The following is a 24,710-nucleotide window of genomic DNA, read 5'->3' as shown; positions in this document are numbered from 1 at the left end:
CAGGTGCACTGGGTGCGGGTCCAGGGGTGCAGGCACACACGGCGTGGGTTCCAGGGACACAGGTGCACTGGGTGCGGGTCCAGGGGTGCAGGCACACACGGCGTGGGTTCCAGGGACACGGGTGCACTGGACGCGGGTCCAAGGACACGGGCGCATACAGTTCGGGGTCCAGGGGCGCAGGCTCACACAGCGCAGGCGCACATGGCATGGGGTCCAGGGGCGCAGGTGTCCGGGCACGGTGCCGTGACCCTTGCTGGGGCCCAGTGTAAGCAGCGCACAGATGGGACTTTTAACCCAGTTTATCTGCGTTTATCACGACTGGTGGTAGTGGACTGTGTTGTCCTCTGTTGCTGCTGTGACAAATGATGGCAAATGCCAAGCACTCAAACAACACAAATACTTTGTCTTATGTTTCTGGAACTACGGGTCAGCCTGGATGGAGGCTCTTGCGGAGAAGGCTGTTTGGAGAGGCCACCGGCGCCCCTCGGGGCCGCCTCCACGTCAGATCCCGCAGAGGCCCGGGGACCTCCGCCTCGGGCCTGTCTGCGCTCTGACCCCTCCCACCTCGAGTAAGGACCTGTGACTGTCCCGGGCGGCCCAGGGGTCCAGGACAGCCTCCCCGTCTCGGGGTCCGTACTTAGTTTTCACGTCTGCAAAGCCCCCCTTGCCGCGGAAGGTGAGGAATTAGGCCCGGGACGTCCCGGGCTGTGGTTCAGCCTCCACAGAGCTGTCCCTGCTGCCGTGCTGAGTGGCCTGGCCGACCTGCCCTGGCCCTCGCTTTGCCTTGTCTGGGGTTGGTTTTCTGGCTCCGCCTCCTTCTGTGGGCTTGGTGTTTGTAGTCCTGTTTTTACTCGTCTACTTTTTGTTCCTAAAATGTTAACAATCTTATTTATGAAGACATTTTCCTTTGAAATCTAGCTCTTATCTGGACCTATAAGCTTCCGAACAGAACATTTATGTCCTGGATCGGAGCAGCTGCGCCCCGGCCAGAAGCCAGCAGAGCGCCCTGCTTCTAGAGCCTCCCCTCACCTGCAGAGGGGAGCACTCGAGGTGGTCGGGGACGGGTCCAGATGAGCGGCGGGTGCCTCCGCTCAGCCCCTAGAAGACCCACTTCGTACAAGGGGCGCAGGTGGCAGGTCAGGAAGCGCCGTGAAGCAGGACTGGGAAGGCGCAGGGCTGGTGTGTGAGGCTGGGAGGGGACAGCGGTGAAACAGTGACAGGAGCGTGTGCAGAGAGCTAGGGAGGGGGCCGCTGGCAGGTCTGAGAACATTCCAGGAGGAGGAAGAGCCGTGAGTGCTTCGTTCAGAGGAGCCCGGGGGCGCCTGGGTGGCTCTGTCTGCTAAGCATCTGATTATGGCTCAGGTCATGACCTCGAGGTTCCTGGGTTCGAGCCCCGCATTGGGCTCTGTGCTAACAGCACCTGGAGCTGCTTCGGGTTCTGTGTCTCCCTCTCTCCCGGCCCCTGCCCCACTCATGCTCTGTCTGTCTGTCTGTCTCTGTCTCTTGCTCTCTCTCCCTTCCTTAAAAATAAATAAACATTAGGCTCTTCTGTCTCAGAGCCTAGACGGTGGCAGAGCCCTGGGCTCGTTCCGAACCCAGAGGAGCCTTCTGACCCCCTTCAAGGGTCAAGGAAGCTTCCGGTTAAAAACGCGTGGTTTCGCCGTCCGCAGCCGCGCACACGTGCCTTCTCCCCGCAGGCCCGTGATGCACCACAGCGTCCGCTACAACTGCAGGGTGATCTTTCTCAACAGGTAGGTGCCTCGGGGGGAGAGGGACCCGCACCCCCACCCCAGGCGTGGCCCCCGGGCGCCTGTGCCAGGACGGTCTTCAGTGAGGGGCCATGTCCCGGCGGTGACCACGGGGTGGAGTTTGGCCGGAAGTCTACGGAGGGGCGGTGGTCTGTCACGTCCCCGAACGGCCCCTGGACGTCAGCTGCTCGCACGGCACACGCCTGCCGGGCCGCAGCTGGCCTGTGGTCGCCGTCCGCCGTCGGGGCGGGCGGCCCCACGGTGCCCCTCGTGACCGGGCGTTTGGTCTCCCGCCTGCAGGAGGATCCTGCTCATCAGGCCCAAGATGGCCTTGGCGAATGAGGGCAACTACCGGGAGCTGCGCTGGTTCACCCCCTGGTCCAGGACGCGGTGAGTCACGCGCGTCTCCGGGCTTGGCCGTGCGTGGCCGGGCCCGGGGCTCGGGGGGGGGGGGGGGGGGGGGGGGGGGGGGGGGAAGTGCAGGCCGGGGACAGGCTCCTGCCGTCGAGGCGCCGCTGTTCTAATGCTGCCAGACAGCTGATCGCCGGTCACCGAAACCTCATCGGCCAGACCCTCGGGCACCCGTGAGCCAGGCGTTCTCGGCTCCGGCCCGTCCCTCTGTCCTGCCCGCGCAGAGACATCCCTTTGTGGCCGTGGCAGGTGTCTCCAGGCCTGGCCACTGTCTCAGTGGCCCTGCCCCGTCCTGCGACGGTCGTTGCTTTTTCTGGACCTTCGCTGCTGCTGAGGAAGAGCCTCAGCGGCAGATTCTCAGATGGTCGCTGTTATGGGGAACCTTGGGGCTTTTGTATGTTTTTGCCACCCATTCCGGCACGGGCCTGCAGACGTCTCTTCCCTGACCCGGGCCCAGAGGCGTCCGCGTCACTGTCTCTCTCTGACGAGTGGCTCGTTCGCGGGGACACGGCTTCCAGGAGATTCCGGAGGTTCCCACGCCCCCTCCTCGGGCTTGATTCCTAGATCACGGCTCTCTTCCACAAGGACGTGCTCCGGACAGCGGGCGGGAAAGCGCCTCTGGGCTTCGGGGATCCCCACGCGGTCACCCGGATCCCCACGCGGTCACCAGCCCAAGAACTCCCTGAACCCGGAACCTCGCTCTCTGGGGCTTGAAGGAGGCATGACTGATACGGCGTTGGCCTTTGGACCCTGAATCCACCCGCAGCCCGGCTCCCTGCCCAGGCCGGAGGACGGGGACCAAAAGTCCACCTCCCTGAGCTGCTCCCCAGGCGGCCAGCACCTCCCCCGCGTCACTCACTGCATAACGAAGACGCCCGTGTGGCTCTTGTCACAGGAAGTTCCAAGGGTTGCAGGGGCTCAGGGCCAGAAAGACCAGACCTACGCTTCTCATTATAAAGCACAAGATCCTACTTCCTGACGACCCGCAGAAGGTGGATTTTGCCCCTGGCCTGCAGATGTGTCTTCATTTGATGCTTCCACGTGCTGATGAGTTTTGCAGAATGAAAAAAAAATGGGAGGTTAGGAATCACTTTTCTCTCCATTGTGGATGTACTGTCAGGACTGCCTCCAGGCTCGTGACCCTGTGGGTGAGACGCCAGGCGCCGCCGTTTGGGTCTTTTCTTGCTCTTGCGTGGCTGTCTTCTCTGGGTGCTGGCAGACGCTTCTCTTCGTCTTTGGTCTTTGGTCTTTGGTCTCGGGGCTCCCGTATTCGGCCCTCCGTGACCCCTGTGTTTGTGGGGAACGTCGTGTCCTTCCTGGGCGATTTCCGCTCTATTTTCTCTGTTTTGTATTTCTGGAACGCCCCTTGATCAGGGATCAGACTCTCCTGGACCGGCATCTCTAATTGTTGTGACCTTTCTTTCCCGTATTCTAGAAGATTCCATCCCTTTACTTTTACCTCCACTGAAAAAAATGTTTAACAGTTACTTTTGAGAAAGAGGGCACGAGCTGGGGAGGGGGGCAGAGAGAGAGGGAGACACAGAATCCGCAGCAGCTCCAGGCTCCGAGGTCCTGCCCGCTGAGCACCATCCTCAGAACTAAGGGAAACAGCAGGCACATGGCCTCAGCGCTCCCAGTGCCCCGAAGATTCTTGCTCAGAGTTTATAAAGAACTCAGGAATCAGTAGGAAACAGCAAAAAAAAAAAAAAAAAAAAGTCCAGTCAAAGAAACTCAAAAAGGAAAATCAAGGCACACAGAACAGTGGTGATTTGATGGAGGAAGAAAGCAAACACGTGAGTAGATGCTCAGCATCACTGGGATTCCGGCCGACGTTTGGTTTCTGCCCGCTGGAGCGGCGGGGCACGAGGCCCCGGCGAGGACGCCAGACAAGGGAGCCCCCAGTGCTGGCAGAACGCCGGAAACAGTTGGGTGTTCCCTCCCCACCCCCGCTGGCCAGGGGCCGCGAGCTGCTCGTGCCTCAGAGACAACGCAGGACAACGGGGAGGAGGCGACGGCAGAACGTGGACGCGCCGTACGGCGTGCGCTCTGTGGACGCGAGGCTGCGAGCGGGGGCCCTGACGGCGGGAGGTGTGAGGGCGCATCGCGTAAAGCGCAAGGGGATGCGACTGCAGCGCGCTGAGCCTTCCAAGGGAGAGCGCCGGCGCCTGCCGCTTTCTCCACGACGTGCTGTGTGTGCGTGTGTGCTTTTAAGTTCATTTATTTTAAGAGAGACCATGCACAGAGAGAGAGGGAGACACAGAATCCGCAGCAGCTCCAGGCTCCGAGCTGTCAGCACAGAGCCCGACGCGGGGCCCGAACCCACGGACCGTGAGATCGTGACCTGAGCTGAAGCCGGACGCTTAACCGACTGAGCCCCCGGAGCCCTGAGCCGTGAGTGGTTTTGACAGTACAGGCAGGTCTTTGATTTCAGGGACATTTGCAGTTTCCCATTTCTGGAGGATTTCCTTCTTTTGCTCTTGCTCAGGAGCCTCTGCTGTCTGGGTGTCGCGTGTCCCCAGACATTTGGTGTCACATGTCCCCGGACATCTGACACATCTTTCCTCCTCTCTCTGACCATTTATTCGATCTTCCTTCTGTGGCTCCTTCCGAGTCGGCCCCGAGCAGGCGTCTGCCCGGGGCTCCGGGGTCAGCGCAGCCTCTCCGGCCGTTCAGATTCCTTTCCTAGTTCAGAGCTCACTCTGTACCTTCTTCTGTCGCCGGGTCATCTCTTGTTTGAGTCCTTCTGTGGGGTTGTGTCATCTCTGAATGTGCCAGGAGCGCGGGCGGCTGGGTCTCACGGTGACCCGCTCCGTTTTGCTCGTTTGCCTGTGCCCAGGGGTGGGGGGAGGGGTTGGCGGCCGATGCCAGCCAGGGCAGCAGCTCGCGTTCTGGCACGGTTCAAAAGGCCGAGCTGGCCCTCGGGAGCTGTGCCAGAGTGCAGACGGTAACATGGCTGGGTCCCTGCGTCCCCGCCCGCGTGAACACACGCCAGGTTCGGGTGCAGCTTCCGGCCTCGTAAGAAAACAAACCAACCAGCCCAGCTCTTGGCTGCAGAGAATTTAAGAACCAATTCGTTTTCGGTCTGTTCTCAGCTGGGCCCCCAGGTCTAAGCAGGCAACACGGGGTCACGGGGCTCTGTGCTCCTAGCGGGCGTGGGGACTTGCGGTCGGCCTGGCCAGTGATGGTTTCTTGGCAGGAGCGCACTGCTGGGATCTTTCTGGGGGGATGCTGGCTGCAAAGAAGGGGCGCCAGCCGGAGAAATGAGCCGGCTGTGCAGACAGGTCAGGTGTGGGGACCAGAGGGGCGGAGGTCGGGCCGGCACGAGCCAAGCTTTGGACGCCAGGCTACTGCAGGACGTTTATCCAGGTATTTGGGCTCTCGAACCTGGCGAAGCTCATTGGCCAAGTACAAGGTGAAGGCGGGAGTTGGAGCAGAGAGTGGGAGAGCCGAGGTGAGCGCGCCTGGTGCCCTGGGGGTCCTGCCGTGGGCGGTGCCGGCTGCATCTGGGTGGGGGTGGAGGCGAAGGAGAGGAAGAGGGGACGAGCCTCGGCTGGCTCCTCCCCCTAAAGGTAATTCTGATGCGGTGTCACTGGGAGTCTGCAAACTCGGTGCTGGGCAGCAAGGCGGCGGGAGGTCCCCGTCCCCGGCCTTGGCGCGAGACAGAAGGCATCGCCTGCCAGCTTCCCAGAGACCCCGACGTCACCACGGGAGGAACAAGAGACACGGTTCACGGCGTGTCTGCGCGTGGGGTCCTGTGGCAGCCTGCTCGCGGCCGGACGGGGGACGCGTCTGTTCCTGCTCTGCCTCCCAGTGTGGCACCTGGAGCGCCTGGTCCGGAAGCGGCACGTTAGACTCCGTCCATCCCACTCCGTTTGGGGCTTTATCTTATCATTTAGGTTTGTGATCGCGGGTTGGGCCAGCGCGGCATGATCTTCCGGCTCGGAGACTCCGATCAGTTCTGCCGAGATCGCTCCCTCTCCTGAGATCATGCCCGTGACGTGTGTCTCGGGAGCGCTGGACGCCGAGGCCCCAGAAAGCCGGGGCGGCAGGGCCCACTGGGCACCATGGTGGCTCCAAGTGAAATGCATGGCAGCTTCGTCAACTCACCCGCCCCTGTCTTTTTATCTTAAATGGAGGGTCGGGGCGCCTGGGCACGGCCCCACGGAGGGTCGGGGCACCTGGGCACAGCCACACATAGGGTCAGGGCACCTGGGCACGGCCGACAGTCCTTGGCTGACGTACTGTTGGAAGCTCTGGGTTGAATTCGTGCCCATTTGGATGCCATCCATGCCGCGTGCTCTCTGGGACGCCCATCCTCAGACCTGTGCTGTCCCCCCCACAGGCAGACAGAGGAGTACTTCCTCCCCCGGATGCTCCAGGACCTGACAAAGCAGGTGAGTCTATGGGAAGAGACCCATTTTCCAGCCAGGCTCATGGTGTGCCTGGGGGACGGCTGCGCCGGGCGGGGGTGGAGGGTATGCACGGGAGGGGGGGGCGGCTGGGTGCCCGGGGCGGGGGTATGCCGTGGGGGGACCAGGTGTGCCAGGGGCGCTGGGGGTGGGTGCACTGGGTGGGGGGTGTCGAGGCCGCAGCGGCACCCGGCTGGCTTGCAGGGAGAGATTCCCGAGCGAGTAGGGAGGAGGGCGCCCCAGGGCTCGGCCTGTTAGTGCCTCTTGTTCCCGTCCGACCCCCGTGCTGGGGTCCCCGCCCCCACCTTGCCCGGCCGGTGCTCAGGCCTCGGGGTCGCCCAGGAAGCCGTGTGGGGACAGGACAGGGCAGGGATCTAGGTACGAAGCCCAAGGAAGACTTTACCTGGCCGACTGCTCGTTGAGGACCCAGCACCAGAAACCTCGTGTTTGGGACGTGGCCGGCCAGGCCTTAGCGCTTCGGTCGCCCAGCCGTACCTGGCGGCCTCATCCACCCTCCTCCCACTGGGAGCTGCTGGGGTGACAGCTGGACCCCGCCGTGTCCACTTCCCACGGCCGGCTGGCCGCGGGGACACAGAGCAGGTGTTGGGGGAGGCCTGGCTGGTCTGCTGCTGCCCGAGGTCCCTCTGGTGTTAATTTGCTCGGGCTGCGTCACAGAGCATGGCCGGGGGGAGGGGCTGGTAAACAGCAGGTGCTTGACTCCCGGTCCTGGAGGCCGGAGCCCGAGGTCGAGGCGTAGGCAGGGCTGAGCCTCCCGAGGTGCCTCTCCTGTGCGTGGACGGCCCTCCTCCCCATGTCCTCACGGGGCCGTCCCTCCGTGCGTGTCTGTGTCCTGCTCCCCTCCTCTTACAAGCACCCCGGTCACACGGGATCAGAGCCCTCCCCCCCCCCCATGACCCCGTGTCCCCTCGTCCCCTCACTCACCTCCGTGAAGTCCTCTCTCCAGACACGATCACGTTCAGGGGTGCTCAGGGTCAGGACCCCAGCACATGAACTGGGGGATGCAGCTCAGCCCGTGCCACCGGGTTCTCTGCGCCCCTAATTCCTGCCCTCGGGCAGCTCCTGAGGGTCCGGAATCTCTGCAGGAGAGGGCTGGCCGGGGTTCAGCTGCACCTTAGGGACGGAGCCGAGCCAGAACGGGGGTCCCCATGCCCACAGCCCCACCAGGTTCCAGCTCCATTTGCCTCTTGACCGTCGGCAGCTTCCCCAGCCCCTCCCCCACACCTGCCTGGCACCGGGCGAAGGCTGTGCCCGTTCGGGAGCCGGATGACATCACCGGCATTGGCTTTGATTGGTGAGCTGGCTCCTCGGGGGGCCGGCCCGGGCGCAGCACCCTCCGCGTGGTCGGTCAGCGACGGGCACAGCCGAGGTGGGTGGGGGCTCTCAGCAGCGTCTGGTCCTGGAAACTCACTGGACCGCGAACTGCAGCGGTGGGCTCGCTCGTCTTAAAATCCTCCAGACCCAGAACACCGTGTGCGTCCGGGGTGTGTTTCCTCGTGTCGTGTGCGCGGCGGGGGCCTGTGTCTGACACAAGCGTGTCGGCACCGTCCCGACTGGGAGCTGCTCCCCCGTTCCTCTGGGGCCGCGGGACGTGCTGGAAGCCGTTCCAGCGGAGGCGCCGCCGCCTTCGTGGGCGCGCCCTGCCGTCGGAGGGGTTTGGCTGCGTGGTTGAGCGGGGGTGGTTGCGTGAATCGGTCCCAGGAACCGTGGGTCCCGTGGATCTGAGTTCAGGGGCGTGTTTGGGAACAAGGCCAGCCCGGGACCTGCCTCGCGTGGGTATGTGGTCGACCGGCCTGCGGCCCCGAGCCCTGGCCTTCTCGCGGCGAGACGGCGTGTGGGTTCCAGCCAGGGTGGCACCGCGGCTCTCGCCCGTGGCAGCAGAGCGTGTTGAACTCACACACACGCGTCGAGGAACCTGACCCAGCGCAGGACGCGGTCCGCGTCTCAGGACCAGTGCTTGCCACGTCTGTGACTTTGGGATCCAGGCGGAGCCAAGTCGGACCCCAGACGGCACGTCAGAGCCGTGGGCGTGCCTGCTGCAGCGTCCACTGCCCACACGGCGCCTCGGTCCCTCCTCATCAGACCCGTCTGCCGGCCTTGGGGGGGGGGGGCTCCCGCCGCACACGCGTGCTTCTGGCCCTGCCGCCCAGGAGCTGGGCCACTTGTCTCGGGCTCCTCGCCTGCGCCTCAGGTCGCTCCTGGCCAGGGCGGGGACCATCGGCCGTGCTGCGGAGAGCAGGGGTGATGCCGGAGAGGCTCCGCGTCTTGGCTGGCGCAGGGTGACCCTGGACGCCTGAGACCTTTTCTCCTTTTTTAACTTTAGGGAGAGCGTGTGCACAGGAAGGGGAGAGGGGCAGAGGGAGAGAGAGGAAAGCAGGCTCCGTGCTCGGTGCAGAGCCTGAGATGGGGCTCAACCCCACAACCCTGGGTCACGACCTGAGCTGAAATCAAGAGTCAGACACTGAGCCAACTGAGCCCCCCAGATGCCCCAAAGACCCTTTATTTTTTTATTTATTTAAAAAAATTTTTTTTCACATTTATTTATTTTTGAGAGAGAGATAGAGCATGAACAAGGGAGGGGCAGAGAGGGAAAGAGACACAGAATCTGAAGCAGCTCCGGGCTCCAAGCTGTCAGCACAGAGCCCAACGCGGGGCTCAAACCCATAAACCATGAGATCATGACCTGAGCCAAAATCGGACACTCAACCGACTGAGCCCCCCAGGTGCTCCAGAGACCTTTTAGACTTAATAATGATGACGACGCTGGGGACTTGTGCCCCTGGAAAGTCCCAGAGTGTTGTCACAGCTTGTCAGGGCCACAGCGAGCCCCCAGCAGCTCGGAGCCCAGCTCCTGGCTAACGCACGCTGTGCCCAGAGGCCCCGGGGGGCAGCAGGGGAGAGGCAGCTGGTGCCGGGCTGCTGGGCGGGGGGTGCTTCCCCGCTGGGCAGGGACTCACTGGGGCTGGAAGCAAAAGGGCAGTGAGGTCGGGACACGGCCCAGAGGGGGGATCAAGGGGTCTCGTGCTCTCCTGTCCTGACTGCAGGAAACCGTGCCCTTTGGAGACGCAGTGCTGGCCACCCGGGACACGTGCATTGGGTGCGAGATCTGTGAGGAGCTCTGGACGCCCCGCAGGTCAGCCCCGGCCCCGCGCGCGCGGCCGCCCGGGCCTGGGAGGGCAGGTCGGGGCACGCAGCTCGCCTCTTCCTATCAACCGCATCTGCCCGCAGCCCACACGTGGACATGGGCCTGGACGGCGTGGAGATCTTCACCAACGCCTCCGGCAGCCACCACGTGCTGCGCAAAGCCCACGCCAGGGTGGAGCTGGTGACCATGGCCACCTCCAAGGTAGGCGTTGGGCCGCCGTGCTGGAACGCGCGGGCAGAGGGCCGGGATTCGTCCTGCACACACCGAGTCCCCAGTGCTCAGGCGCCCATGGTCATGGCCCATGCTCTGCAAACGTGCACCGACTCGTCCTCCAGGGCTGCACCCGCCAGACCTCCCGGACCCTATGGGGCAGGCAGGGCACCTGGCTCCCAGGGTCCAGTGGCCCTGGGCTCCCGCCCCAGCATTGGCCTCGGGCCCGAGACACCGTCCGAGGGACGAGGGTCGCACTGGCCGTGTGCTCGGTGGTGCTGAGCCGGAGCGCGGGGAGCGGCCTGAGGTTGCCATCCTTGCTGGGCAGTGTGACCCCCGAGGGGGTGGGTTTGGGTCTCGGCTCCGTGCCGTGGGGTTTGTCTTCTGTGACCCCCCCTCCCGTGTCAGAGATAACAGCCATGTGGGAGGGGTGCTGGGGGGCAGCAAGGGGAGGGACGTCGAAGTGACCCCCGCAGCCTGGGACGGCCAGCTGGTCACAGCCCCTGGCCCCACTGTGCCCCACTGTGCCCAGGCCCTTTCTCTGTGGGGCGGGGCAGGGGGGGCCCTGGGGGACGCTGTTTAAGGCCGAAGAAGGGGAGGTGACCTTGGTGCCCTGCCCTGCCCTCTCCAGAACGGCGGGGCCTACCTGCTGGCCAACCAGAAGGGCTGTGATGGGGACCGGCTGTACTATGACGGCTGCGCCCTGATCGCCGTGAACGGCCGCGTCTTGGCGCAGGGCTCCCAGTTCTCCCTGGACGACGTGGTGAGTGCGCGCCCGCGGGCCCGGGCAGCGGCTCCTTCCGCGACCGAGCCCCCACGCGGCACCCCCGCCCCCCCGGACGGAGGAGGCCACCACAGCGCCAGGGTCACACCATGTGCCCAGCCCAGGGGAGGACCCCGGCCCCACAGTACCCCTCGGGGCAAGCAAGTGGGCAGGTGCTGTGGGGGGCAGGCCGCGTCCCATAGGAGAGAGGAGGTGGGGGGAGGCCACGTCCTGATGGGATGGGGGGACAGGCTGCGTCCTGACAGGATGGGGGTGCAGGCGCGTCCCGACATGATGGGGTGCAGGTGCGTCCCGACAGGACAGCAGGAGGCCCTGGTCCCCCAGGGAGGAGGCAGCGCTGCCGGGTCCCCGCAGGAGGGGGGTCGCTCACGGGGGCCTCGTGCGTAGAAGCAGAGCAGGGGAGTTCGGTGAGGCCGCTTGAGAACCTGCTGGCTGTCCCCCTCCTACCCCCCACAGGGTCCACACCCCAAGCCCTGGGAGCCCTGAGGCTCCCGGGAAGGCCTCCTGCCACGGGGCTGCCCTGTCTCACTGGACATGCAGGCAGGCCGGGGTCAGTCGTGTCTGTGCGGGGAGGTGTGGGGCATGCTCAGAGGTGGCGCTGTCGCAGTCCTGGGGCACCGGGGAGCAGGGTGGACAACCAGGAAGGCGGGCTGCGACACCTGCCCCGCCCTGGCCCGACCTCTGGGAAGCTGATGGAGACTCAGCCTCTGCGTCGAGCGCGCATGTCCGTGCCGCCCGGCTGCGCGGGGACCTCCTTCCTGGGACAGGTGGCCCAGCAGCAAGTCCTTGCGCAGGACTGTTGGTTCCCACTTTTACCTCTGTTCCCGGCTTTTACGTTCAAAATAAAAGGAAATGGCGGTTTCCTAGGGAAGTGGACAGGAAGGCCAGCCATGCAGATACAAGTGATAGGAAGTGGGGACCAAGGCTGTGCGGACACAGGTGATGGGAAGTGGACACGGAGCTGCCGCAGGGACACAGGCGATGGGAAGTGGACACGGAGCAGCCGTGGGGACACAGGCGACGGGAAGTGGACACGGAGCAGCCGCGGGGACACAGGTGGCTTGGTTATGAGGGCACAAGGATTCCTCACCCGCATCACCCGCATCACCCACCTTATGGTCTCCGCTGGAAATCCGACTTCAGAAGCAGGTGGTGGTGGAAGACAGGTTTGCAGGGACGCAGCAGCGCAAGCTCACGTCCTGTCATCAATCCACGGATTCTCTTCCTCTGCACTCGGGTCGCTGAGGTGCCACCAGGTCCCCGGCCGCCGTGCTGGGGTTGGGAAGGAAGCAGGTGTAAAACCAAACTCCGGTCTCAAAGTGGAGCCAGTGAACCTGGCGATGCTCTCTTGCCAGAGTGGGGGCAGGACTTTGGCAGCAGGGACGCTCCCTCCCTCCTAGCTGTCCCCCAGGCCCTGCTGGCCAAGTGACAGCGTCCCCACAGGCCTCCAAGTGTTCAGTGTTAGCCATAGTAAAAACGGGAAGGTCAAGTTCGGGAAAGTCAAGTTCATGCAAAAGGCATCACGTCTTCTCTGTCCACGGGAATGCCCAGCTGTCTTCAGGCCGGGTTGCTGTGGCCAGGACAGCGGGCGCACGGCAGAGCCATGGGCGCCCTGCGCAGGGTTGACCAGCAGCGGAGGGGGCCGCCTGCACCGGGAGGAGTAGGCACCGGGCCCGGGCCCCAGGGGTCTGCATTTCGGGCCCGCACCCAGGTGATCTGGCAGCGCACTGACCCGACGCCCTTGACTCAGGTTCCCGAAGAGGCTCTCGGGCTGGAGTCCTCTGATTCTGTCCCAGCGATCAGGGCAGGTGGCATCGTGGTCCTCGGGCCGGAGGCCACGCTGTCCGGCCACTTCCTCCACGACCCGTCTGCGGTGATCAGACCTCGTGTGGCACAGAGCCAGCTCGCAGGCGACAGACCTGCTGACCCCCTTCTAGTGCGTGGTCTCGGGGTCTCCGGCCCCATGGCTCACCCTGTCAGGGGAGAAGTGGAATGGGGTCTTCTTCTCAGGAAAGAATCGTGCCATCCATGGTCTTCGCATTTTGTGTGGCCTCACGCCTCCTCGGCTTGGTCATCTGGAAGACGCGGTGGCTCTGGTGGCCCCCCGCTTCAGGAAATGATGAGAGAAGAAATGTGCGACTCCGTTTTCTCTTTGTGGACGCGGCCGTGTGGCCCGGGCCCGGTGCTGCCCACGGGCCTGTGGCAGGAGCAGGCTGGCCACGGCCGTCCTGTGTCACCCGGCGCTGTGCGGGGGCAGCTCTCACTGTCCCACAATGCTTGTGATGAGATGTCGCTACGGTACCGTAATTTGATCAGGAGTTATTTTCACAGAACGATACGTATAAATTAAAATTTTGTCCTTTTTTCAGTTTCTTGAAATTTTATTCTTTTCCTGTTTTGTGTTATTTTTTGACCCTTAATACTCCTGTCTCACCTGGGCTTGAGGGTCGGGACATGCCACCCACTGTCACCCAGCAGCACATCTAGGCGGGGACACCAGCATGGATTGCTGAGGCTCCAGATCCACCCATCTGCCATTGTCCGGCTTGGCCTTCCCCTGCGGCCTTGGGTCTTGGGTTGTCGGGCCTCGTGGCCACAGGATGGCTGCAGCAGCTCCAGCCATCCCATCTCCACACAACATGTTGAAAGCAGCAAAGGGCCCTTGTTTCCTGTGCATCTTTTTAAGAAGAGAAGCTGTCTCAGTCCAAGCAGAGGCTAATTAGCAGAATCCTGTGCTGTGACTGGGGGCTCGCAGCCCTGCATCCTAGTTCGATGGAGGTTCTGGGCCACCAGCAAGAGGGAGGGCTGTAGGTCAACAACACTGGCGTCCCCTCTCCCCGCACCCCTAGGAGCCCACAGATCCCCAGTCTTTGCCGCAGAAGGTGGGACTCCTCCTGTTGCATGTGCACGTCTCTGAAAACAGCCAAACTCCCCATGTGAGTGGGGAGTGACTGGAAATCATGCTTCCCTTTGAAACCCCCTCCTCCAGGAAGTCCTCACCGCAACGCTGGATTTGGAGGATGTCCGAAGCTACAGGGCAGAGATTTCATCTCGAAACCTGGCGGTGAGTCTGGTGGACGTGCAGGATGCTTGTCGAGCTGACCCGCAGCACACGGCGATCGGGGATCAAGCACGCTCACCTCCTCACCCCAGAGAAACCCCTGCCCGCCCGCCCGCCTCACTCTGCACCCCCGCCCCCAGCCAGGGCACCCGCCGGTCTGCTCGGTCTCTGGGTTCCCTGATGTGGCCATTTGACGGAGCTGATGCCCTGTAACAGGAGGTCCTTCATGCGGCTTCTGTCACCGAGCAGGCCGTTTGCAGGGCCCGTCCACGTCGTGGGGGGGACCGCTCTGTGACCATCCCTCCACCCGCCGCTGGGCTGCACGGTCACTCTGCTTTGATCTTTGGAGGGGTGCTAGACCGTTGCCCCACCCACACCCCCGCAGGTGGCCTGTCTCTCTGACCCCAGCTGTCCCGCTGTCCGTCAGCCGCCTTAGGAGCTCCAGAGGGCTGGCCGGCGCGGGGCATCACCGTCGTGTCTCTGCCAGCAGGCCAGCAGGGCGAGCCCCTACCCCCGAGTCAAGGTGGACTTCGCCCTCTCGGCCCGTGAGGACTTGCTGGTGCCGGTGTCCGAGCCCCTCGAGTGGAAGTACCACAGTCCCGCCGAGGAGATCAGGTGAGGCGCCTGGACGCCCGCAGGGGTGGGGGGAATGTGCTGTTCCTGCGGCCACGCCCCTCGCCCACAGCAGGGGCCGAGCCGGTGCAGATGGCCGGTCCTCACCCCTGCCCGGGGTGGCTGCCTGGTTAGGAGGCCGGCCGCATCGGGGTTGGGGCCGTAGGATGCCGCAGCCAGACGGCCTGGCTCCCCTCCCGCCCTCCCGCTGCCTCATGCAGGGCCTCCAGCAGCACAGGCCTGTCCTTCCCTTGTGTGTCTCCGTTTCCCTGTTTCAAACCGAGCCAAAGGCGTCACCCACCTCCCAGGCTGTTTGGAGACGAAAGCGCACTAATTTTTCGGAAGCGCTGGGCCCAGCGGCTCTGGCGGTTCTCGCTGGCCCCCGTCTACCTCGCCAGCAGCTCCCAGGCCTGATTTTTGTCCCTTGTCCCCCAGCCTCGGACCGGCGTGCTGGCTCTGGGATTTTCTAAGACGCAGCCAACAGGTAAGATTTCTGGTGTTTGTGTTTGAGTCTGGGGGAGGCTAGTGATTTTTTCCTCTAACGCAAGCCGTTCTACGCTCTGCCTCAGTCAGGCTTAGTCCGAGTTAGCCAGACGCCAGAGGGCGCGCAGAGGCTTGGCTCTGTCTTTCAGCGTGAATAGATTCCGTCGCCCACTGGTTTTGTGTCATGACGTCTGTGATTTCCCCAGAATCAGTCTTGATGTCCTTCCCAGCGAGAGGTCTGCTTTCCCTCTGGAAAACTCCAGCCGGGACGGGCAGGACATCTCTTTTCCTCCCCACAGCGAGCGCGCTGACGCCCACAGGTTTTGGTGGGCGCTCGCCAGGGTTCGCAGTGCAGCTGGGCTGGGTTCTGGGCACATCCCTTCTCCGAGGCTCGGCTCACACCCGCCCCTGGTTGGCCCGTTCCAGGCCGGGTTTTTCTTGCCCCTGAGCGGTGGGGTGGACAGCGCGGCCACCGCCTGCCTCGTCTACTCCATGTGCCGCCAGGTCTGCGAGGCCGTGAAGAACGGAAGTAGGTGACGGCCGTCGGTCTGAGCGAGGCTCCGGGGGTGGGAGGACTGGGCTGGGGAGAACGCGGGCCTTGGCCGTCGTGGGTGAAGGCAGCTCTGCAGACGTGCAGGACCTGGGGGCGGCAGCCCCTTACAGTCCCTTCCTGGGGCTTCGGGCCAGGGTGGCCGTGTCGTTAAGCCAGATGTGCGCTGCCGTGTGCCGCAGGTGTGGCCTCGGGGTCAGGCAAACCGGGTTGAAATCCTCCCCAGTGCCCTCTGTGTCAAACATCCCCTTAGCGGCACTGGAAAAGCAAGGGGGTTGCTACCGAGGAGGGGACGGCGCCAGGTGGGGGCGGAGGAGAGGTGGGCGCAGGCGCTGGCCGCCACCTGCTGCCCTGTGGTTTTCAGACCAGGAAGTGCTGGCCGACGTCCGGACCGTCGTGGACCAGCTCGACTACACGCCTGGGGACCCCCGAGAGCTCTGCGGGCGCGTGCTGACCACCTGCTACATGGCCAGCGAGAACTCCTCGGGGGAGACGCGGGAGCGAGCCGCCGAGCTGGCCGCGCAGATCGGCAGGTAGCGGGGGCTGGCGCGCTCAGACGTGCGGTCAGACGTGCGGCGGGTAGCAGGCTGCTGCGGTCTCGAGCCCGGGTTCCGGGAACCGTGTCACGGTCCCCTCCTCCCCTGCCTCTAGCTGGGTCAGTTCCCACCCCTCCGGCCCCCACTGGCACCCCCACCCCGGCCACCAGGGTGTGGGAGCCGGGACCCCACTCGCGGCTCTGGGGAGCCGGCTGGCGCTGTGCCCCGCCCCTCCTCCCTTCAGCCTCGCGTCTGCTCTCAGCTAACCCCCCCCCCCCGCAGTTCTCCTGGGTGCGCCCCGAAGGAACTGTGGGTGGGGCCTCAGGCATGTGTGGGCCCGGGTTCACCCAGCGCTGGGACGCTCCTCCGCTCAGAAAGGAAGGGGGTTCGGACACCTGCTGCGTTGGGAGGACCCCTGAGAACACGATGCCCAGGGCAGCGTCCGTCACAGCAGCCCGCACCGCGGGATCCCCTGGGCCAGGGTAGTTCTGGGCCTGCACAGAGGCACGGCCGTCACGTGTGCTTCCACGTGGTCAGAGCGTGCGCCCCGTGTCACGTGTGTCTGACCGCGCACGCCCTGCTCCCTGCACACCCGCCTGTGCCCTTGCAGCTACCACATCGGTCTCAACATCGACCCCGCCGTGAAGGCCGTCGTGGGCATCTTCAGCCTGGCCACGGGGAAGAGGCCTGTGTTCGCGGTCCACGGCGGGAGTCGCCGCGAAAACCTGGCGCTGCAGAACGTGCAGGTGCGCCTCCCGGCCGGCCGGCGTCACAGGGCCTCGCGGGGGGCTGCGGGTGCGTCAGAGCGAGAGGCTGGGGGGTGTCTGCGCAGGTGCTGCGGGATGAAGGGTGTGTGTGCACATGCGCGCGCGCGTCAGTGCCCGTGCTGGTGCACTTATGAGGGTGCGAGACTGTGCATTAGCGTGGGAGTGGGGAGGTGTGCAAGGGCACGAGAGCGTTCGTGTGAGGGTGGGGGAGGTGTGTGTGCACACGCATGTGCGTGGGTGTGCGTGTAAGGCTCCTGTGTCTTCAGGGAGCAGGCTGCCCCCCCCCCCCGCTGCCCCACTTCCCCACTTCCCCGGCCCCGCCCCACCTCCCGACCACGCCCCTCCCGGGCCACGCCCCCTATCTTTTGGGCTCCGCCCCACTCCTCCCCCAGGGATTCGCCCCCACCCCCACCTCCTGGGCTGGCCTGGAAGCAGGACCCTGGCTGGTTGGTAAATGGAAAGAGGGACACTGGGTCCCAGCCGCTGGGCTCTGTCACATCTCTGTCCCTTGTCTCGCGGCCACGGTGGACTTTCCTTCTCTAGAAAAGCCAGCTGCGGAGGGGGTGGCCGAGAGCTCTCCGCAGCCCATCGCGCTGCTGAAGCTCCCTCAGTGCCCCCGGCTCCGGGTCCTTCCATCTTTGGTCCGGGGGCGCCTGCTACACGCACACAAGTGTCACAGGAGCCTGCTTCCTCCGGACACTAGAAGTTCCTGCGTTACTCGGACCGTCTGTGGAGCTGTGCAGGGAGCAGGGCGCCAGTGTGTGTGTGCCCTTGGTGCCCGGTACGGGCTGACATTTCCCTCCGTGTCACCCAGGCCCGGGTACGGATGGTCGTGGCCTACCTGTTCGCTCAACTGAGCCTCTGGGCCCGGGGCGCTCGTGGAGGGCTGCTGGTGCTTGGGTCGGCCAACGTGGATGAGAGGTGGGTGTGCCCGACTCCCCGGGCGAGTGCCCCCCATGGCGGTATCTCCAGGCTCCCGCCAGTTCTCAGGGCATCTGTGAGGCACACGGGGGTGGGGAGGGTCACGTCACTCCATGGCTCAGGGCGTGTCTGGCACCCCAAACTTCAGATGACTCCGGTATGCAGACAGGTGGACACCGTTTCCCTCTGGCCCCCCCTCCCAGCCTCCTGCCGGGCTCCAGCTGGCTTGGCGCTCTTCCTCCGCGCTGAGTCCAGTGTGCCTCCCCACCCCCGCCCCGCTCGCCCTCCCCCGTCTCCTGGGCAGTCCTGCTTCGCCGTCATCCTTGCCCTGTGCCCAGCGTCCACTCCCGGCCGGGGAGCTCCTCTCTGACGTGGGCTGCACACACCTTCTCATGGTCTCTGCTGGTCAGGACTCTCAGAGCCTCCCTGTTGTTCGCGGATTTCAGCCGCCCTTCAGGGCTTCTCCGCCTTCGGTTCCCCCTTCTCTCCGTGTACTCACCTGCTCCTTGTTAGCGGAGGGGTTCGAGAACTCTGTCGTTTATCCACCTGTTCATGCGTCAGTCTTTCCATCCATTTGTCCACCAGCCTGTCCATCCGTCCATCTGTCTGTCCATCCATCCTTCCACGCATCCATTCACCCACCCCTCCATCCACCAGCCCGCCTATCTGTCCGTCCATCCAACTGTCCATCTATCTGTCCATCCATCCACCCACCTTCCCACCCGTCCATCCATTCACTCATCCGTCCATCCATCCATATGTCTGTCCATCCATACATCTATTTATCTGGTCACCCATTCGTCTGTCCACTTATCCGTCCACCCATCCATACACCACATGGTCCGTCTTTTGGTCCAGCCATCCGTCCATCCATACATATATCCATTCACCCATCCATCCTTCAGTCCATCCGTCCATCTTTCTATCCGTGACATGAGTGTCTTAGTCTTTCTACATCCCTGCCTGTCTGCACACATGTCCTCTGTTAAACGTTAACTTGGACTTCTGGATTCTGTTTCCTAATTGTGATGATTTAGAATTCGCATTCTCTAGCTGGTAAAACTTCCTACCGTTCCCATGAATACTTTGTCAATTTTTACTGCTTTTCTGCTGCCTTCGGTGCTAAGGATATGATGTTTTGGGATGGATGTGACAGCGGGTGTGTATTCTGAGCCCAAGGTAGTTGAAAATTTTGCTGTTTTGTTTTGCTTTATTTTGTTGTGAACAAGAGCATGACTTATTATGTAATCACAGCACCGTACCACTTCCCCTGTCGCCTACCGGATCTAATCTTTTAGCGAAAACGAGTAATTATTTTTTCAGGGTGGGAGCGGGTTTCTTGGTGCTTGTGTGTTTCCAGATTTCAGTTTAGAAAATAAGTATTTCTCTCTGACACCTGTTCACGTGCCCATCTCTTCGCTTCACGTTTTGCTGCCGGGTCCGTCCTGCAGGCATTTGGAAATTCGTCTGTAGCTGCAGAAGCTTTTCTTGTATCTTCCTTTCAACGGTGTTTCTTCCGTTGTGTGTGCTTCTTGTCCCTGTCGGGCCGCTTGTCCCTTGCAGTGTCCCCATCTGCCATCCCCCCCGCTGCTCACACCCCGGGGTGGGGCTTCCGATCTGTCATTCCTCGTCGTGCCTGTTCTTTTTCAAGGTGACTTGAGATTCTGTGCCGTGATGGCCTCTGAGCTAACTTCCGTTCTGTTGTGCGCCGATGGCTTGTTCTTCAAGGAACTGCTGAACGTTCACCACGTGGTGGGCATTCTCGGTGCTGTGAACACATCAGAAAAGTAACTGGTTTTACTCTAGTGGAAGGAGACAGGTAATAACAAACCTTGTCACGTGTCTAGGCTGGGGAAAGTCTACAGAGAAAAACCAGGGCGGGAAAAGGGAGAGCGTGGGAGTTTGGGACTGTCACTCGGCTGCCAGGGAAGGCCTGTCTGAAAAGTTGGTTTCCAGAGCCCTCAGGAGGGCCGAGAGGAAACAGCCCAGTAACGGTGTGTGCAAACGTCCTGTGGTGAGAGCCCCCCGGGACGGAGGGTGGCCGTCGCCTCTCTGAAAAGCCCGGTCTTGTCAATGGAGGTGCCTGGAGCCCACCCAGGGCAGGTTGGAGGAGAGTGGGCGGTGGTGGGGAAAGGAGGATACAAGAAAAGCTTCTGCAGCTACAGACGAATTTCCAAATGCCTGCAGGACCCACCACGAGTGTGTTCTTTCCAGAAGTTTGCGCTGCAGGGGAGGGGAGGTGCAGGGTGGCAGCTGGCAGCAGCAGCGGGGCAAGAGAGGTGTTTTCTCAGGAGCTGACGACGGAGGGGTGGCAGGGGGGAGCAGCGCTGGAGACGCAGGACGGGCATGTGGCTGGAGAGCTGTCCCGCTGTCCTCAGAAGTCGACAGCAGGTGGCCAAGCAAGGGGTTGGCTTTTTTGGGAGCCCAGCTGGTGTGTCCAGCAGTAGACGACGCAGACGCAGGTGTGGGCGCTGTGGGGTCTGGGTTGTGACCATCCTCAATGAGGCAGGAAGCAGTCACTGGCTGACCGGTAGCGTGCGGCAGGTGTTGGGTGTTTGAGGGGAGGTGGTGACGCGGAGGCCACCACCGAGGAGGTTCAGGGCCGGGGCAGGAACGCCTCGTTGGGGGCGGTGGGCTCAGCTGCGGGTGGAGACCTGCCACCCTGGGGGGGGTGGGGGGGTGCGCCCTGCGGCTGGACACGTGTTCAGCACAGACCCCCTCACGGGCGGATCTCGGGCTGTGGGGAGGGCTGGCTCCTTCTGGAGGCTGGGGCGGGGGGAATCCGCTCCTCGATGTCTCCAGCTTCTGGAGGGGCCCCTCCCCCCACCCCAGAGCCAGCGGGCAGCATCCCTGCTCGAAGCCCCCGTCTCTGGCCCCTGCCTCCCCCCTACCATTCAGGACGTTGGTGATTTCACTTAGGGCCCACCTGGTGATCCAGGGTAAAAACCTCCCCTCAGGGGGCGCCGGGTTGTTGGGGGGCTCTGTCAGTTAAATGTCGGACTCTGGATTCCAGCTCAGGTCACAATCTCACGGTTCGTGGGATCGAGCCCCACGTCAGACCCTGTGCTGACACGCGAGGGGCCTGGGTGGGATTCTCTCTGTCCTGCTCTCTCCTCCCTGTGCTCCTCCCCCGCTCACGCTCTCGCTCCTCCTCCTCCCTGTGCTCCTCCCCTGCTCACACACACTCACTCCCTCTCTCAAATATACCTCGACCCCTTCCCCTCAAGGGCCTCAACCTCATCACACCTGCGGAGTCCCCTTCCCCGCAGGTCCTGTGTTCTCAGGTCCTGGGTGCGGGACGGGGCGTCTGGGGGGCCGCTCTTCCGCCCACCACGGGGGTGTCTAGATGCACCGCTCCCGGCTGGATGCCCGTCACCCCCAAATCGGTCCCTGGCCCTGGTGCCTTCTCTGGCGGTCTGAGTACCGCCCCTCGGTCACCGGCCGCCTGGGCCCTTTGCGGGCCGACCGCTGCAGTGGCCGCACTTCTCGGAGACGCTCCAGGACCGCGCTCTGTCCCCACAGCCTCCTCGGCTACCTGACCAAGTACGACTGCTCCAGCGCAGACATCAACCCCGTGGGCGGGATCAGCAAGACGGACCTCAGGGCCTTCGTCCAGTTCTGCCTCGAGCGTTTCCAGCTCCCTGCCCTGCAGGGGTGAGCACCCCTCCCCTGCCTCCCCCTGCCTGATGAAAACAGCCCTGCCCTCAGGGCACTCGGGGTCCCCGGGCAGGTCGCCCCTTTCATCCCGGCTCACCCCAGGACGGGGGGCAACGTCTGGGGACCTTCCTGGTGACCTGGGCAGAGTGCTCCTGGCCACTGGTGCGGGGATGCTCTGGGCCGGTGGTGGGTGGTGGTGGGTGGGTGCCCAGGCCAGCCCCGCCGGCCAGCGTGACCCGGCCCCATGCGCATGGTGCCCAGGGGAGGAGCCCTGCGCGGTGGGTGGGGGGAGTCCCCCGGCAGCTGTGCCCCTCCCCCCAGGAAGGCCCAGCACCGCCATCCTCGGCTCCGCTGTGCTGATGGGTGCAGGCTCCAGGGCGTGGCTGGAGATGGCCAGGCGCCGGGGACGGTGGGTTCAGGGTTTCTCCCAGAGCTCGAGGGCACCCAGGGGTCCGTCAGGACTGACGCCCATGTGTCCTGGCCGCAGCATCCTGGCAGCACCGGCCACCGCGGAACTGGAACCCTTGGCCGACGGACAGGTGTCCCAGACCGACGAGGTAGTGGCAGCTTTGTCCCCATGCTTCCTCTGCGTCTCCCTGCGTCCTGGTGCCTTCGCTGCGCCCTGTCTGCCGCGGGGACCCTGCTCCACCTCCTGGCTCCTGGCCAGGGAGCTGAGTGCGCGGTGCCAGCCCCACTGCTGACCTTTGACATCTTGATTTGGCCCCCTTGAGGCTGGCGCCGGGGAGGAGGGGTGAGTGGGGCAGGTCCCTTGCAGGTGGCAGGGGTGCGACCTCAAAAGAATCACTCCGGGCCCCTCCTTCCCGTGCTGGCTGCGAGCGGTCAGGGCTGGCCGGGGCGCAGGCTGTGCTGTGCAGCCTCCGTGGAGGCGGCGAAGCAGCCGTGCGCCGTCGCGGTGACGGCTGACCTGCCCGCCGCCCGCTCCTTCGGCCACACAGGCTCACTGCGCCTCTCCCCCCGGGAGTTTACGGCGTTGGCTCCCGTGTGAAGTGCGTGTGGACAGGTCTGCGCGCGGTGCGAGGGGGCGGCCTGGTCCTCACAGGGGCGGTGGACAGATGTCCCTGCACCGTGGTCTCTCCCGTCGACCACCGCGGCGTCTAGGGGAGCCAGCTCGTCATAGGCGTGGAGCGGTGCCTCCGGGCTCTGTGACGGTGTGTCCGCCCGTGTCCTGGCGCCACCAGCTGTGCCGCCGGCTGTGGTGTCGGGAAGTGTGCACCTGTGGTTTGGCCTCTTCGGGGCCCTTGGAACCTCTGCGTGCGTGTTGTCCAAGCCACACACGCAAGCACCGGCTTGGGTGTCGCAGCCGCTCGTGGTGCCGTTGCCGCCGCAGTGACATGGGGCGCCCAGGGCCCGTGCGGGTCTGCTCTTTGCTCCGGGCGCCTCGGCCCTCGGCGACAGTTTGTGGTTTCCGAGTAAGCGTGCCCTGCTTGGTACGTTTACTTCTAAGTGTTGTATTTTCTCCATTCTGTCGTGGGCGGGGCTGTCTCCTAATTTGTTCTCCAGGTGGCTCCTGGGCTCCTGCGGGGCCGGTTTTCTGCCCGTTCTGTCTCGGTCTCCCTGGGCCTCCAGCCGACCGGCTCCTCGGCGTGCCGCAGCATTGGCGCGTGCTCCTCCGCGGGGCAGAGGCGGAAAGTTAGCGCACGGGTCTGAGGTCCTTTGCGTTCTTGTTTTATATGTTTATTTGGGGGCACCTGGGGGGCTCCATCGGTTGAGGGTCCACCTTCGGCTCAGATCCTGATCTCCCGGTCGGTGAGTCTGAGCCCCGCGTCGGGCTCTGTGCTGACAGCTCGGAGCCTGGACCTGCTTCAGTCTGTGTGTCCTTCTCTGCCCCTCCCCTGCTTGTGCTCTGTCTCTCTCTGTCTCAAAAATAAATAAAACATTAGAAAAAAAATTTCTTAATGACTTTTATTTATTTTGAGACAGAGAGCAGGAGAGGAGCAGAGAGAGAGGTGGAGAGAACCCCAAGCTCCACACTACCAGCCCGACGCGGGGCTGGATCCCTGAACTGAGTCACGCCCTGAGCCCGGATCAAGAGTCAGACGCTTAGCCCGCTGAGCCCCGAGCGCAGGTGTTGGTGACGGTGAGCCCATCCCTGGCCGCCGCGCCCTCTGCGTCCTGTGAGCCACTGCTGCTCCAGGGACTCCCGGATTTTCCTCGTGATTCCTTCTCTCACCCCGTCTGCTCCAGAGCATGTGGTTTAGTTCCCGCGTATCTGTGAGCGTCTGAAGCTTCTGTTACTGAAGTTGTAATTCTCTTCCTTTCCGGTTGGAGAGCGTCCTGGGGGCGCGTCGGTGTTTTAAAATCCACGGAGGCCCGTCGCGTGGCCCGGGGTTCGGTCTGTCCTGGAGAGTGTCTTGTGCATCTCGGGACCGCGTGCCCTGAGGTGGTGGGCAGAGTGTTCAGACCGGTCTCTTCGTTCTAGCTGGTTCACAGTGTTCGAGTTTTCATCTTCCTGTTGGTTTCTTTGTCTAGTTTTATACGATATGGAAAGTGAGGTATTAAAGTTTCCAGCTATTACTCTTGAATTTAAGGACATAAAATCTCACGCTAGCAAATAATTCATCTCCCGCCAAAGAGAGCCGTAAAAGAAGTCCGTGGCAAGGGCGCGCTGGGCCCTGGGGCTCGTGGTGAGCGGCGGGACGTGGCCGTGTATGTTCCCGGGACAGACAAGTGGAAGGAACCGTGACGGCCACACAGTCAACCCTGGTGACCCGACGGTGGCAGTGTCCTCTTGGCTTCCCCAAGGAGGTGACATTGGAGCTGAGGCCCGAACGAAGGCCAGGGGAGCAGGAGCGAGGGCCTGGGCCGGGGGCCTGCAGGCCCGGTCGGCGGGGAGGGCTCTCTGAGCTGCCACCGCATGCCGGCGTCGCCAGAGCTGAGAAGCCGTTGGAGCAAGTACTAGAAACCCTGCTTGTGTGCGCCTCGGCGTGAGGCTGGCGCTCCTGGGCGGCTGGTGGCCCGCGTGGCCCAGGATCTGCTGAGCCGCCGTCCACAAGGACAGTGGCCTCGGGGGCCGGGTGCAGGCTGCTCTGCGGTGTCGGGCTTCACATGGGTCCTGGCGTCAGCCTCCTGGGGCCACCAGAACCGGACACCACGGGCGGGCAGCTTACAGAGGAGCCACAGCAGGCTCTCGGCAGAGCTGCCCTCCTCCGGTGTCTCTGGGGGACGAGCCGCCTCTCTGTCCGGCTTCCAGGCCTTCCTGGGCTGCGGTCACGCCCCCCAAGCCTCCGCGCGCCCCCAGCCTCCGCGCCCCCAGCCTCCGCATCCCCGCAGCCTCCGCACCCCCCCAGCCTCGGCGCCCCCAGCCTCCGCATCCCCCCAGCCTCTGCATGCCCGCAGCCTCCGCACGCCCCCAGCCTCCGCATCCCCGCAGCCTCTGC

General features: G+C 63.7%; 1 protein-coding gene across 3 annotated transcripts in view; it reads left to right on the top strand.

Moving 5' to 3' along the window:
• The window catches only part of NADSYN1 (NAD synthetase 1), a 32,904-nt gene that overhangs the window by 5,789 nt on the left and 2,405 nt on the right, over window positions 1–24,710 (top strand). For 2 of the 3 annotated variants that reach the window (XM_029956779.1, XM_029956778.1), the window contains exons 4-18: window positions 1,698–1,751; window positions 2,049–2,138; window positions 6,502–6,553; window positions 9,631–9,719; window positions 9,815–9,932; window positions 10,573–10,704; window positions 13,715–13,789; window positions 14,277–14,401; window positions 14,834–14,882; window positions 15,308–15,410; window positions 15,796–15,964; window positions 16,578–16,713; window positions 17,549–17,655; window positions 21,178–21,309; window positions 21,800–21,869. In XM_029956779.1, the coding sequence (XP_029812639.1) occupies window positions 1,698–1,751; window positions 2,049–2,138; window positions 6,502–6,553; window positions 9,631–9,719; window positions 9,815–9,932; window positions 10,573–10,704; window positions 13,715–13,789; window positions 14,277–14,401; window positions 14,834–14,882; window positions 15,308–15,410; window positions 15,796–15,964; window positions 16,578–16,713; window positions 17,549–17,655; window positions 21,178–21,309; window positions 21,800–21,869 (1,501 nt within the window). The remainder of the gene's footprint in view (window positions 1–1,697; window positions 1,752–2,048; window positions 2,139–6,501; window positions 6,554–9,630; window positions 9,720–9,814; window positions 9,933–10,572; window positions 10,705–13,714; window positions 13,790–14,276; window positions 14,402–14,833; window positions 14,883–15,307; window positions 15,411–15,795; window positions 15,965–16,577; window positions 16,714–17,548; window positions 17,656–21,177; window positions 21,310–21,799; window positions 21,870–24,710) is intronic. The other variant, XM_029956780.1, reaches the window with a different exon arrangement.

The sequence above is a fragment of the Suricata suricatta genome, chromosome 11 (genome assembly GCF_006229205.1).
Source record: "Suricata suricatta isolate VVHF042 chromosome 11, meerkat_22Aug2017_6uvM2_HiC, whole genome shotgun sequence".
Taxonomy (NCBI): Eukaryota; Metazoa; Chordata; class Mammalia; order Carnivora; family Herpestidae; genus Suricata; species Suricata suricatta.
Note: the sequence above shows the minus strand (reverse complement) of the source record. Positions and strands in the feature narration are given on the sequence as shown.